Here is a 14,894-nt window from a genome sequence, read left to right as displayed (position 1 = left end):
ACTATGAACTTCTGGATATTAATCTGACTTTGTGCAGGGAGGGATCTTTACCGTACCACACCTGCTGTGAAACAGGGCCTCTGTTTTTGCGGGCTCATCTGAATAACCGCCGCATTTAGTCGCCTCTTACGACAAGCAAGGGGTACTAAGAACCTATTCCAACCCGGATCCTCACGTAATAGTTGCATATGAAGAGGTGAAAATAACGAATTGTGATTAATATCTTAACTTCTATAAGGAATACAAAATTTAAAGTTGGGCAAACATGGATCCTGGACACATCAGAGGAGGGATTAGGTGCCTAGGACACCTTTTTCTATCATTTTGGGGAAAGTCACAAAAAATTAAATAATTTAGAGCCTGTGCAACTCTTTCGATGGTGAGAGCATACTTCATACAACAAGGTGCTTAAAGGATCCATTAAATAAAAGTTTAGTGTAATGCACCATCTTGATATAACTGCCACCCATTTGTGGAGAGTTTGGCAACTGACTTCCGAGCTCTATACACTTTACAAGTCCGGGACATACACATTTCATATCCTATATCATTAAAAATCATTTATGTCATTTTCATAACACATACAGACCACTGAACATAATGAATCTGTCTGACTCTCTTTTTTCTACAGAGGGAGGGTTCCTTCAACAATAACTTGTTCCCAAAATGGAACTCCCTCTAATGCGAGTGAAGAACAGAAAAACTGTATTAATTTTCTCGTGGTATCGTGTAATTTAATTAATAATCAATGACCATATGCTATGTTTCCATCTTTCTAATGTCGTACATGTACAAACATGCATAGAAGTATGTATGCCAATATCAGAAATCGCAAAGCAAACTACATAAGCCTCATGTTTGGATATTTCCATTTTGTTCTACTTCCGAATTTTTTTTCCTAATATTCTTTTTAAGGAAAGATTATTGGGTACATGTAATTCATTATTTTGATTAAAATTAAGCAAATGGAATACGTAAATATGTACTTATATATATATGTGAACGAATCTCTAAAAATCTTTTGTCCCTAGGGGACATATAGTAGATAAACTGTGTGTATAATTATGAAAATTCTACCGAAATTGTGAAATGTGTGGCCCCTGGGTGAAGATTCTAGTAAGGTATCACATATACATTACCGGTCCGCAAAGGATGTTTACTCCTTCTATGCACCTGGCTTCCACCTAGTATATTCAGGGAGGGTTTGTCCAATATGGCACACCCGTCATGAGTCCTATATATGTTGTATTCCTTTTAGGTTTTGAGATTCATTACTGTTCGTTATCTTCACCTTTTCATATAAATATATTACCAGTAAATCAGGTAAACGGACTTACCGCCCACGAGAACACTAACTTCATCTGACAAAATATCCCTCTGTATCTCTTCCAAGGCATTGTGATACCGAGGGTGAGATTTTGACAGATACTGTTGCAGATCCCGGGAAAAGTCAGTCTGAAGTAGGATGGCTGTAAGATCATTGGCGACACGTAAGGTCTTTTCCACATTTGATGAGTAATGGGTCCTATGGAACAAAAAAATCACAACTATAAATTTATTCCCAAACTTTTGCCTTTATATCCTTTCGACGTCCGGGCATCTTTGAGCCCGCTTGGCCGTACTGTAAAAAGCGAATACGGAACACCGGGTTCATTTAGACGAGGGATATTTTCTGACGAACATCCGTAGTGCAATAAACGTAGTGCAATAAAATGGATATAAATCAAGAGGCCCACATGCCTTATTACACCTGATCAGTAATTATATGTATCACTAGTCCCAAGGCCTTTAAAATATATTTAACAAAGGTACATGCTTAAGTTTTAAGAATACATATTTGTTTAAAATTGCCTCGAAAGTGTTTTAGTGATGAAAGGCTTTAGATAATATAACAAAAGATATTTGTAAAACACATATGCCTCCATGGTGCAACATTGAAAAGGGTTATACGCATGCATCATTTAATTGATAGTAGTATCATCAATTCAAAATATTGAGCAGAGACCATCTTCCTATGTCAAGAGTGGATTGACCATGTGACCTAAAAATCAATAGGAGTCATCTACTCCTTATGATGTACCAGTGTACCAAGATTGGTGTCAATCAAGCAAATAATTCTTAAAATATAAGATACAATATATTACTATGGCCAGTTCAACAATTGACCATTGACCTTTGCCAATTAAACCTCAAAAGCAATAGGGGTCATCTTCTCCTTTGTACCAGTGTACCAAGTTTGTTGTCTGTCAAGCAAAGAGTTCTCAAGATATTGAGATGGCAGTATATTCCAATGTCCAGTTTGACCCTTGACCACGTGATCTCAAAATCAATAGGGGTCATCTTCTCCTAAAGATGTACCAGTGTACGAAGCTTGATGTCTGTTGATGAAAGGGTTCTCTAGACATTGAGTGGTCAGTAAATTCCAATGTCCAGTTTGACCTTTGACCATGTGACCTCAAAATCAACGGGGATCATCTACTCCTTAGGATGTACCGGTAAACCAAGTTTAATTTCTGTCAAGCAAACGGTTCTCAACTGACAAGATATTGAGCGGAGAGTATATTCCTATGTCCAGACCCCAATCAATCAATCCTATGTCCAAAAAAGATTGACCGTTGCCCTTTGACGTTTTGACCTGTAAAATTATAGGGATCCTCTTCTACTCATAACCAACCCACATATGAAATATCATTATGATCGAGTGAAGTGTTCTCAAGATATTGAGCGGACAACATGTGGTCTATCGACCGATCGACATGCCAACTGACCGACAGGTGCCCCTCTTCTTTGATTGATTGAATATTGTTTAACGTCCCTCTCGAGAATAGTTCACTCATATGGAGACGTCACCATTGCCGGTGAAGGGCTGCAAAATTTAGACCTATGCTCGACGCTTATTGCCTTTGAGCAAGACCTTTTTATCGTGCCACACTTGCTGTGATAGGGGGCTTCGAGTTTTGCGGTCTCATCCGAAGGACCGCCCCATTTAGTGGCCTCTTACGACAAGCAAAGGGTACTGAGTACCTATTCTAACCCGGATCCCCTCTTCTTTGAAGGGGGGGGGGGGGCATTCTGAATGTAACACTAATACAACATGCCTAATTTGGACCCGTGCTAGAGACAATAGTCTGGGGTTGCTAAATTCACAATTTTGGAACATCCGTTTCTGCTTTTCCTAAATTAGCATTTAGTATTTATACCATATCAGCAAAGAGGGTTAGCGGAAATATTCCCTAATCGAAGCTTTGTGTCTGTATTTAATTAACGCCAGTGACGTAGAACATACCTTCATTCCTATTTAAACTCTTATTACGTATTTGCCATTTAAATACCCGAGGGATTCCCCACAACTAAGTACAAGCCTGTGTCCGTGCATAGTCTAAACATAATTTTTTGAAATCGTGAAAATTGAATTGTTTTATTTTTTCTTAGCATTAGATACAATGTATAGGGTTACGAGTGAATCAGATATTTAATATTCTACACTACTACAATCTAAAAGCTCTTTTATAGACTCGTATGTATTATTTTCTGCAAACATATGTATATAACTCTGGCCACAAACCAAAATATGGGAAGTTTAATAAGCATTAATAAAGTTCAACAAAATTCTAAGTAAATGCACCTGAAAACATTGATTTACCACAACAATTTTCTACTGGAATACATATTGTCTTATCCATACAAACTGATTAACAGTTATTTACCTTTTTTGACATTTTTCTTTCAAAGCTTTAAGATCAATTCTATGTAAAAATCAAAGAAATCAGATAGGGTCTGGCCACTCAATGTCACAGATTTCTTTGATTTTCACAGTATTAACTTTACTTGCACCATCTTACATAATTTCAACCCCACCACCGAATATCTACCATCCGTTGCCATGGAAACCGACAGCAGTCTATGAGGGCTAATTGAACTGCAAAATTCAGCCCGTTTTGCCCATGTTTTGTCCTTGTGGTACATAAAAAATTGAAAAAGACAACTAATTTTCTCCATAAATCTCGATTCCCCATAAAATTCTCTCCTTATTTATGATATCTATATCCACCTATGGTAAAGAGTGTGTTACTGACTGCTGTACCAATGTATTATAATTTGGCACTTTGCCAAAAAGTGATTTTTTGTTGGATTTCATTGATGAATTTAGATAATTTGGAAAATACATACAGCATAATCAACTGTCATCAAAGGATGTCCATATCAAAGACTCTTAATATATATAAAAAGATTAATGGTGAAACAGAGTGCAATTGATCTGTAGTAGCATGAAAACTGTAGATTTGGGCATTTTGCCAAAACGGGATTTTTTGTTGGATTTCGTTGATGAATTTAGATAATTTGGAAAATACATACAGCATAATCAACTGTCATCAAAGGATGTCCAAATCAGAGACTCTTAATATATATAAAAAGATTAATGGTGAAACGTAGTGCAATAGATCTATTGTAGCATGAAAACTGTAGATTTGGGCATTTTGCCAAAACGGGATTTTTTGTTGGATTTCGTTGATGAAATTAGATAATTTGGAAAATACATACAGCATAATCAACTGTCATCAAAGGATGTCCATATCAAAGACTCTTAATGTATATAAAAAGATTAATGGTGAAACGTAGTCCAATAGATCTATTGTAGTACGAAAATTGTAGATTTGGGCATTTTGCCAAAACGGGATTTTTTGTTGGATTTCGTTGATGAATTTAGATAATTTGGAAAATACATAAAGCATAATCAACTGTCATCAAAGGATGTCCAAATCAGAGACTCTTAATATATATAAAAAGATTAATGGTGAAACGTAGTGCAATAGATCTATTGTAGCATGAAAACTGTAGATTTGGGCATTTTGCCAAAACGGGATTTTTTGTTGGATTTCGTTGATGAATTTAGATAATTTGGAAAATACATACAGCATAATCAACTGTCATCAAAGGATGTCCATATCAAAGACTCTTAATATATATAAAAAGATTAATGGTGAAACGTAGTGCAATAGATCTATTGTAGCACGAAAACTGTAGATTTGGGCATTTTGCCAAAATGGGATTTTTTGTTGGATTTCGTTGATGAAATTAGATAATTTGGAAAATACATACAGCATAATCAACTGTCATCAAAGGATGTCCATATCAAAGACTCTTAATGTATATAAAAAGATCAATGGTGAAACGTAGTGCAATAGATCTATTGTAGCACGAAAACTGTAGATTTGGGCATTTTGCCAAAACGGGATTTTTTGTTGGATTTCGTTGATGAATTTAGATAATTTGTAAAATACATACAGCATAATCAACTGTCATCAAAGGATGTCCAAATCAGAGACTCTTAATATATATAAAAAGATTAATGGTGAAACGTAGTGCAATAGATCTATTGTAGCATGAAAACTGTAGATTTGGGCATTTTGCCAAAACGGGATTTTTTGTTGGATTTCGTTGATGAAATTAGATAATTTGGAAAATACATACAGCATAATCAACTGTCATCAAAGGATGTCCATATCAAAGACTCTTAATGTATATAAAAAGATTAATGGTGAAACGTAGTCCAATAGATCTATTGTAGTACGAAAATTGTAGATTTGGGCATTTTGCCAAAACGGGATTTTTTGTTGGATTTCGTTGATGAATTTAGATAATTTGGAAAATACATAAAGCATAATCAACTGTCATCAAAGGATGTCCAAATCAGAGACTCTTAATATATATAAAAAGATTAATGGTGAAACGTAGTACAATAGATCTATTGTAGCATGAAAACTGTAGATTTGGGCATTTTGCCAAAACGGGATTTTTTGTTGGATTTCGTTGATGAATTTAGATAATTTGGAAAATACATACAGCATAACCAACTGTCATCAAAGGATGTCCATATCAAAGACTCTTAATATATATAAAAAGATTAATGGTGAAACGTAGTGCAATAGATCTATTGTAACACGAAAACTGTAGATTTGGGCATTTTGCCAAAATGGGATTTTTTGTTGGATTTCGTTGATGAAATTAGATAATTTGGAAAATACATACAGCATAATCAACTGTCATCAAAGGATGTCCATATTAAAGACTCTTAATGTATATAAAAAGATTAATGGTGAAACGTAGTGCAATAGATCTATTGTAGCACGAAAACTGTAGATTTGGGCATTTTGCCAAAACGGGATTTTTTGTTGGATTTCGTTGATGAAATTAGATAATTTGGAAAATACATACAGCATAATCAACTGTCATCAAAGGATGTCCATATCAAAGACTCTTAATGTATATAAAAAGATTAATGGTGAAACGTAGTGCAATAGATCTATTGTAGTACGAAAACTGTAGATTTGGGCATTTTGCCAAAAATTCATACTAATGACAAATAATACAACCTACACCATTTTCAGTGAAAATGAACAATATGAGCAATTGATATTTCAAAAATAAACACGGAGAAGTTTAACATATTGATAAAAAATAGTTAGAGTGATTAAAAAAAACCATGTAAACATAAACTGTAATCCAGTAGGACCCCCCCCCCTCCTCCCCAAACACCAAGTAGATTTTGCAATCATTTCCATAAACGAGCTATATTACATGTACTGTATTGTCATGTAAACTATTATCAATAACTATAAAAAGTCTTCTCAAGATATTGGGTAGATACCAATAAATTGTTCATTGTACTGCCTTGTATTTGTTGACCTTTGACCTGGAAATCATTAGGGTCATCTACTATTCATAACCAACAAACATATGAAATACGATAATTGAACAACAGGCCCAAGATATTGGGGAGACACCATTGCATAGAGTACTAGCTACATTGCACCTAGTCATTTTTAATTGATTGATTTATTGATATTTTCCGCCACACTGAACAATTTTTCAGTTTTCTGGTGGTGCCCAGTGTTTATTGGTGAAAGTGAGAACTCAGATACAATGTACCTGGGAAGAGACCACCGACCTTCCGAAAGTAAATTGGGAAACTTTCTCACTTAATACCAGCGCGAGCGGGATTCGAACCCGCGCCGACTGAGGCCGTGTCATTTTGAACGCTATGCTCCAACCACTCGGCCACGAAGGCCCCTGTCATTTTTAATCTTTTGACCTGAAAATTAATGGGGGTCATATACTACCAGTGACCAACCCCTGTATGAAATATCACTATCAATCAAAGGGTTCTGAAGAAACTGGTCAGACATCAATTGTACAGAGTATTGTATTGCACCTGGTGACCTTTGGACCAGAAAATCAATAGGTGTCATTTTCTACTGCAGAAACTGCATGAAACTTTAAAATTTATTGAAGTTTGTTCACTGTTACTGTAATCTATGTTGGCATACCAGTAATTAGTAAATTTATAATATTAACACAGAACAACTCATTTTTGCAAAGTTGTTTATTCAACAAACATGGATCACAATGTTATCCAAACAACACAATCATCTTTTTTTAAAAATCATTATAATAGTGATTTTCCTTCAACTGTTCAGTAATGAATCCTTATTCAGTAGGCTCACATAAGACACTTGCAGGTTAATTTTGCAATGTTTTAGTTACATTAGTCTTCTGACACCAAAACTTGATCTTAACTAAGTCATGGTGTGATCCTTAGAAGAATAGTTTACTGAATCAGGATGGACTTGTGTCGTGAGGTGTGTTCATTGACTGTAAAACTCGCAGTTTTTTTTTCCATTCTCAAGAGCTCTTCTTTGTCTTCTATATCACATAAGAGTCATGGAATGCATCTTCTGCTCTTCAAGTTCTAAAAAATGTGTTGAACAAATATTGAAAAGTTCATCTAATTTTTCACATTTTCATACAGTACACACCTAATTCAATTTGATTAAACTAAATTTACATGTACAAGATCATTCATGATGCTAGAATAGTAATTTTACCACTTAATTAATTACTTAGTTGATAGATTATCATGCCCGCCCACCCGCCCCTCAAAAATCATCTGTGAAATAACATAGATTTATATATCTGGCATTAAATTATGCACTTCTGTTGACAAAAACTCGTTTGTCATCAATATATTTCTCAGAAAATAAAAATTAAAAAATAAAATCTTCCCACAGTCTGCCCCATACCTTTTGGTGACCCAGGATGATAATCTTACTAATTAAGTTGAATTGGCCTAAGGATGTTATGTTTTGATACAGTTTGTATACATGTGTTTATGCTGTATTGAAGAGCTATTAATAGTGTTAATACTCATAAATTAACAAGATGTCCACAAACCTTATTGGACCCAAATTCACAACCCTGTGTTTTCGAAATTCGCAATTTTGGTACCCCTTTCTGTTTTTCCTTCATAAGCATTCAGCTTTATTTAAGGTAGTTCCACCCTCCTGTGATGTCATAATATTTTGTGAAGTCAATGATTTAATAAGATTTATGCATAACATGAACATAAATTGTGTTTGAGTCTTTTTCAATAGTTATTGTAAAAAATCTTGTATAACCATAAAATATTTCAAACGTATATGAATAATCAATGAGCTACATTTTTCACAATGCTATACGAGTTATTTCCCCCTGATTACAGGGAGCGCGCATCACATTACTGTCATTCGATGGTGTCAAGTAAGAAATAAATAGAAAATTTGCAATTTCTGATTGCAATCAATTGCCAGTTAAGGAATTTTTCTAAGAATTAAGTGTAATGACTTGAAAACAGTATAACTGAACAAAATGTCTTAGTCACTGATTACATGTATGTGGCCCATGTGTGTTTTTCTTGCAAGCAATGTATGGTCATGATGTAACAAAGTATGTAAATATTAACTAGTCCTCAATTTCTCAGAATCATGATGTCCTTAGTATATCAGCAATTCTTCATTATTAATTTCTATCAATATTTTCGACAACCAAACACAACAAAACATGCAATAAGATATGCCTAAAACACATGTACAACCAACGCATACATGTAAATTATCAATTTATCGTTTCACAATTAACACTACTTGTTGCTAAATGTACACCAGATGCCAATAAACAAAGCATGTTAATTATCTTGAATTGGCATCTCTAGTGTAAAATTTTTGTAAAAATTTACTTGTTAAGAATTTTCAGGCATTATTATGAAGTCACCCCCCCCCCCTCCTTATCACATGTATGCTTTCATTGTGCTCTTAATTCTAGGTGTCTGTTGTTTTAAAAACAGACTACTGCTGAAATCCTCAGTATTAATTGCATAATTTGGACACAAATAAATGTCAAATACACTTATACCCCCCCCCCTCCCCAACTCTACAATTTAACGAAGTGTATATCTGAAAAAGTTTTCTCCATGAAATTGAAGAAATCAAACCCTGGTTCTAAAACAAAATTCTCAATTTTGGTATAGAGCATTTTAAAAGTACCGTCAATCCAGAGTCCTTAGATTTACAATCTATGTTAATTCCCCTTGTTCCAAAGATGCTTAAAAGAAATTTGAAAAGAATTGGAAGGGTGGTTATCAAGAAAAAATATTAATGTTCAATTAACGTCTTATGATGACTGACGCACACAAATAGCAACATGTAGGTCACTTGAGTGATTCTCAACATTGACCTAATTAGAATTAATCATTTTTACAAATGATACTGAGCTCATACACATGTGTACATATATATGTGCATTATTGACAACAAAACAACTAGTCTTTTTGAGTATGCTAATTAAGTGAAGTAATAAAAATTTTTTAGGAAGTTGTGATGAAAACGTTTCAAGTCATCATGTCGCATAAAAAATGGATGGTTTCCTGTGATTATTCTAGAGAATTCAGTTTCCATGCAGGCTCTATAACCAAGAAACCAAACCCAATGTACCACATTCCCCACATCTATTAATTTGTTTTAGGATTTATAATACTGGGATTCAAATTTGAATTCCAAATTATGTATTCAATGTGTATGCATTAATGCTGAATATTTACCTCCTCAAAGTCAGCAACTTGGTCAACTCCATCTTTAGGTGATTTGCACAGTATGATGCTCATACAGCTGAAACACAGAAAAGCACATATTAATTACATAAAATAGTGGTCATGTACTTTGGCCAAAATATGTGATTATTGGATGAAAAAGTAAGAATTCAAAAGTATTTGAATATTTACAATTTACATTTAATATTTTTTGATTTACTTCAGTTGACAGGACCTACATGTATTAAAATTTGAGGGCCTAGTTACAGGACCCAATTCAAAATCATCAATTTTTCATCATTTAATTTTTCCAAAACAAGTGTCCTAAAGTTCATAATTACAGAGATGAGAAAACTTTAAATCATAATAGTATTTGTGTGATTTCTTCTGTAGATTAGAACCATCACATATTAGTGGGGGTTACCACAGGTAAACAAATTTGAAAGTAGCCTGGCTCACCAATATATATGATTTTAACAATCTTTATCTAGAATGCACACAGGCATTCACATGTTTGTTTTTATTGTAAACTTGACAGTCAGAGAGAGAGAGAGAGAGAGAGGTCATCACTTAGGATTACATAAATTAAGCCTAGTCCTTTTGAAAATTTCCACATGAAACATGATTTTATAAGTATTCCCCAATTTTTACAGATCCTGAACTCTGTGTAAATGTGATAGGAAACTCCCTGAGTGAATGTTAGGTTGGGGACATACTTAACTAGTATTCTATATTGTACACCCATGCAGTAAATGACAGGACTACTTACAATGTTCAGTCTACATGTATACCACTATAGCTGACTAGTCTGGCTGGCAGTATAAAATAAATTGGGGTTCTCATATGTTTACTAAAAGCCAAATTTTCTGATACATTTTATTCAGCCTTTACTTTAGAATTTGGATTCTAAATCAAATAGAATACTTACGTCAATACAAGTTCCAACACGGCAACAGGCAGGGCTTTTTCACATTTTCTATGAATATGTCTGTCAGCCTTCTGTTTCCCTGGTCATTTTTTTAGTCGGATGTGATGCAATAAAGCGTTAAATTCCACAACATTTACTTTTTCTACGAATACGTAGACGATTGGATGCTAGAGTCCGGTAACTATTGGCAAAGATCAAACGGATTTGTATTCCATGAAATAAACCGGAATCCTTTATCACAATTGAAGATAAAGATCGTGGTAGTGAATTAAGTGAACAAAGAGCATCTGATATTGATAAACTTCTGAAGAACAAATTGAATAAAAACTCAATTTCCACCTCCTGCCATACTGAAAACAAATGAAGGCTGTTCATATCTCCAATACAAGAGAGTGTTACAAAGGGCAATAACTCTTTCTGGTGTATTTTGGTTTGTGCACCAGAGGAAACTACTGGTTTATGTGTTTACCTTTGGTTTCTCCACAAATGTGTTTCTGTACTTTTTTAAAGTAAGGTTCAATACATTTTACTAGCATGTGAGTTTACACCAAATGACTAGGCAAATATATTTTATCCCTCTCTAAAAATTACATATATCAAACCCTTATACATCATAAAAATAATTATTTCTATTGTTTTCAAGGATTAAATAAATACAAAAAAATTTCTAAAAGCTAGAACCTAGCTGAAAATAATTTTTACAATTGTTGTTTTTATAAACAATAGCGTTTAATTTTTGATCATTCAAAATATATCATACATGTGCATATCTTGTCCAGCTGTTGTTAGAGGATCGGTTTCCATGGCAACCGTTGCTAAGTCAAACCTTTGCATGTCCCTTTTGTTTTATATCTATCATAATATTGTTACACACAAAGTTTCATAAAAATCTGTGACATACCGTGGCCACTGAATTTTGATAGTTACATAGAATCAGTCTTAAAACCTAACAATTCTCGTTAAAAACACAGGTATCACATGCTGTATTCGGCGTGTTTGTTGCGACTTCCATTCACAAACTAAACAGTGTCTAGGTTGGAATTTTATTTCAAACTCGGCACATTGTACGCGTGTTTCAATTAAGAAAAAAAAAATCTAGATCGAAAATGTAATATTGAAGGGGGGGGGGGGGAAGCTTATGTCCGTGAGGGATTCGAACCCAGCCGTTAGAAAAGATGACTTCTTTACACATTAAATTCTACGACCTTATCCACTGAACCCAGCAGTAGAACTTATGTTGCAATGAAAATTTAACGTTAATGAGAAGTTGAAATTGATATCAGTGAAATCGTTTCGATTATTTGATATTTACAAAAAAATGCCCTCGTGAAACAAAATTTAAAAGCAACAGTTTTTTTTTTAGTGGAAAGCTCGATGAACATGTTCATGTTAAATTCATTTTGTTTCACGGAGGCAGTTTTTCTTAAATTCGGGAATACCCCTCTATTTTAATGCTAAAATCATATAAATCGCTTGTTGCTTGATTTAAACTCAAATTATTTTGGCTACTACACGTCTTTAAAACTTATTTTCAAAAATGTTTGAATCAAGACAAACGTTCCAATTGATTTTATTCAATATTTGAATAATAACTTTATTTTATCGATATCTCACGCAACACCTTTAGGGAAATTAACATGAGTCGTGGAACACCTTGTTTATTTTATCGATATCTCACGCGTGTTGCGTGTCATTGATTCGACATGAGTCGTGGAACACCTTGTTTAATAATTTATTTCAAATAATAAATCAATATTATTCCAAACGGTTATCTTTTCATTCACCAATGTAAAGTTAAATACGACCCTTGTTAAATATACCTTGATAACATCGCTCTGGGTACGTGCGGCGTCACTCATCTGTAAAAAATAAAATAATATAAACGGGTGGATTGGACATTTGTCACCGCGATACTCTGAAATTTTAGAAAAGTAAATTTTAGAACGGGCGAAAGGCACTGTTAAAAACAATGGTATATGACGATTGTGCTTAAGGACAAATGGTAAAATTAATCAAGCTGATTAAAACAAATGATTGTTTATTCAAGAGTCCCATCTGAATTACATAGTCATAGAAATATATGTAGATATAAAAATATAGACTCCAATATATGCTATGCACATCAATGTCGACCTTACAAAGAACTCATACTACAGTAAATGCATAGCAATGTTATGCGTTAAAATCTTACATATAACCTGCTCTTGTTCGTGTACAATTAGATAGATCAGGTAGGGTACATTGTCAATATTTAATAATTAAAGTATGCCTTACTTATTTGTCTGTAGCACATCCCAAACACAATTTTTTCAAAAACGCACATCAACCGGAGAAACCTCATACTATTTAAATCTCGTCGGATTTGACCTACATGTGCACAATAATTGCATATTTGCAACTAGATACTCGTGCAAAGGTGAGAATCCGGGATGCCCGTCTCGTTTCACTGAGAAGGTTTAAATTTAGACATAGCAATAACTGACAACTAGTTATAAATCAAACGCTCAGGGGCGGATCCAGGAATTATGGTTACGGGGGGGGGGGGGGAGGGGGGGGGCACCACTTTATGAGGCAGTGGGTCCAGGGGTACAGGGGGGGGGCTCCTGGATTTTACAGATTTTATGGGGCTTGAAATATTTCTCCTATTAAGTCATTTGTACTATTTTCTATCATTTTAATAAGGTGAAATTAATAAAATGACCGAAATTTTAAGGGGGTTTTAAAAAAAAATTAGGTTCTCCCAATAAAGTAATTCAAGAAATCAAAGGATTTTGTCATTTATTTCTCCGGGAGTGGAAAAAAATTATTGCTTCTTTTATCGTTTAGTACATTTTCCGAACAAGATACCGCGATTTACCTTAAATTTGAAAATTTTAGCCGGCGCCCCCTCTAAATCCGCCACTGACGTTGAAGTGCATTTCAGGACGCCGAGTAAATATATCCATTTGTACAGTATATACAAAATGAAAATATGTGTGTAAACCAATATACATGTATGAAGGATACACGTAAAAACCAGAATTTACTTTGTTGTGATTTGACTTGTTTCTTTGGAAAAAAACCTGTAGCTGACTTAATCAGTACTTTAAATGATTTCTGACGTCACCAAATTGGTTACAATACAAGGTGTGGTGATAATTCAACGTCGTAAAATATAAATTGCAATTTATTAGAGCTGAGACAACACGCCTCCTTCCCGATAAGATACTGTAATGAAAATTCCTTTGATTATGTAAATGAGGCAATCAGGGTCAATCAAAGTCTTGTCAATGATTAGCTATTTCTTGTGTGTTGTACATTGTCTCAAACGTTTTGGAGACTAGTATATGAGTCAGCAGATTTGAGCGGAGGTATAAATAGAAGGCGCTTCTGCGCATCTAAGTTAGTTGGCTGGTAGACGGAGAAGAGAGAAGATCATATCTCACATCCAGAATTTAGGTAAGGTTTATTGTCTCATATGCGGGACCTCAAATTACTGCGGGTGGACCATTTGAGACATTATTCCTTCAGACGATAGCCCGGGAGCAAATATTCAAATAAATAAAGGGTTGAAACTTGTAGTTTGAAACAGCGTCTGAAACAGTGGTTTCAGACCAGAGGCTGAAACACGAGTGATTAAACTAGGCAAGGAATAGTTAGAGGAAAATCATATAATAAATCAATAAGGAAATAATCACAGTGTTTGATTCAAATTGATTTATTATCATTGTTTAGAACTATAGTTTAATGCAATCATTTAGAAACGTAGGAAACGTTTAAGAAAAATTATTATCCGTGGTTTGAACCCACATTACACGTTACAATACGTATTGCAATACTTATACACCACGATTCAATAATTTTAATACATTTTACAGAAGAATTTAATTATAAACATTCAGTCACAATTTTATAGGCAAAATGTTTCCAAACGACCGAACTGTTAGGTGCCTGTTTGTTCCGTAGTTAAACCTTATCGACTTCATGATCGTTTTTTGTCAAGGCTAACAACAGTCTGACTGTTATTGAATGCCATTTTGTCCCTCGTATGTGTAAAAATAATAGTACAAGTGACGCCCGAGACAT

General features: G+C 34.3%; 1 protein-coding gene and 1 long non-coding RNA gene across 2 annotated transcripts in view; both read right to left on the bottom strand.

Moving 5' to 3' along the window:
- Positions 1–13,238, bottom strand: part of LOC125661203 (uncharacterized) — a 30,526-nt gene extending 17,288 nt beyond the window's left edge. Inside the window, exons 1-3 of the mRNA XM_056147313.1 lie at positions 13,104–13,238; positions 12,650–12,688; positions 1,338–1,525 (exon numbers count right to left, since the gene is read on the bottom strand). Of these exons, the coding sequence (XP_056003288.1) occupies positions 1,338–1,525; positions 12,650–12,660 (199 nt within the window). The 5' untranslated portion in view covers positions 12,661–12,688; positions 13,104–13,238. The remainder of the gene's footprint in view (positions 1–1,337; positions 1,526–12,649; positions 12,689–13,103) is intronic.
- LOC130049528 (uncharacterized) lies at positions 7,333–11,361 on the bottom strand. The gene is made up of 3 exons (XR_008798072.1): positions 10,830–11,361; positions 9,914–9,980; positions 7,333–7,750 (listed from the first exon to the last, which is right to left on the bottom strand). It is a non-coding gene; the product is annotated as an uncharacterized LOC130049528 (long non-coding RNA).
- Positions 13,239–14,894: the final 1,656 nt, after the last annotated feature.

This window comes from Ostrea edulis, chromosome 8 (genome assembly GCF_947568905.1).
Source record: "Ostrea edulis chromosome 8, xbOstEdul1.1, whole genome shotgun sequence".
NCBI classification, from domain to species: Eukaryota; Metazoa; Mollusca; class Bivalvia; order Ostreida; family Ostreidae; genus Ostrea; species Ostrea edulis.
This window is presented reverse-complemented; position numbering and strand designations above follow the sequence as displayed.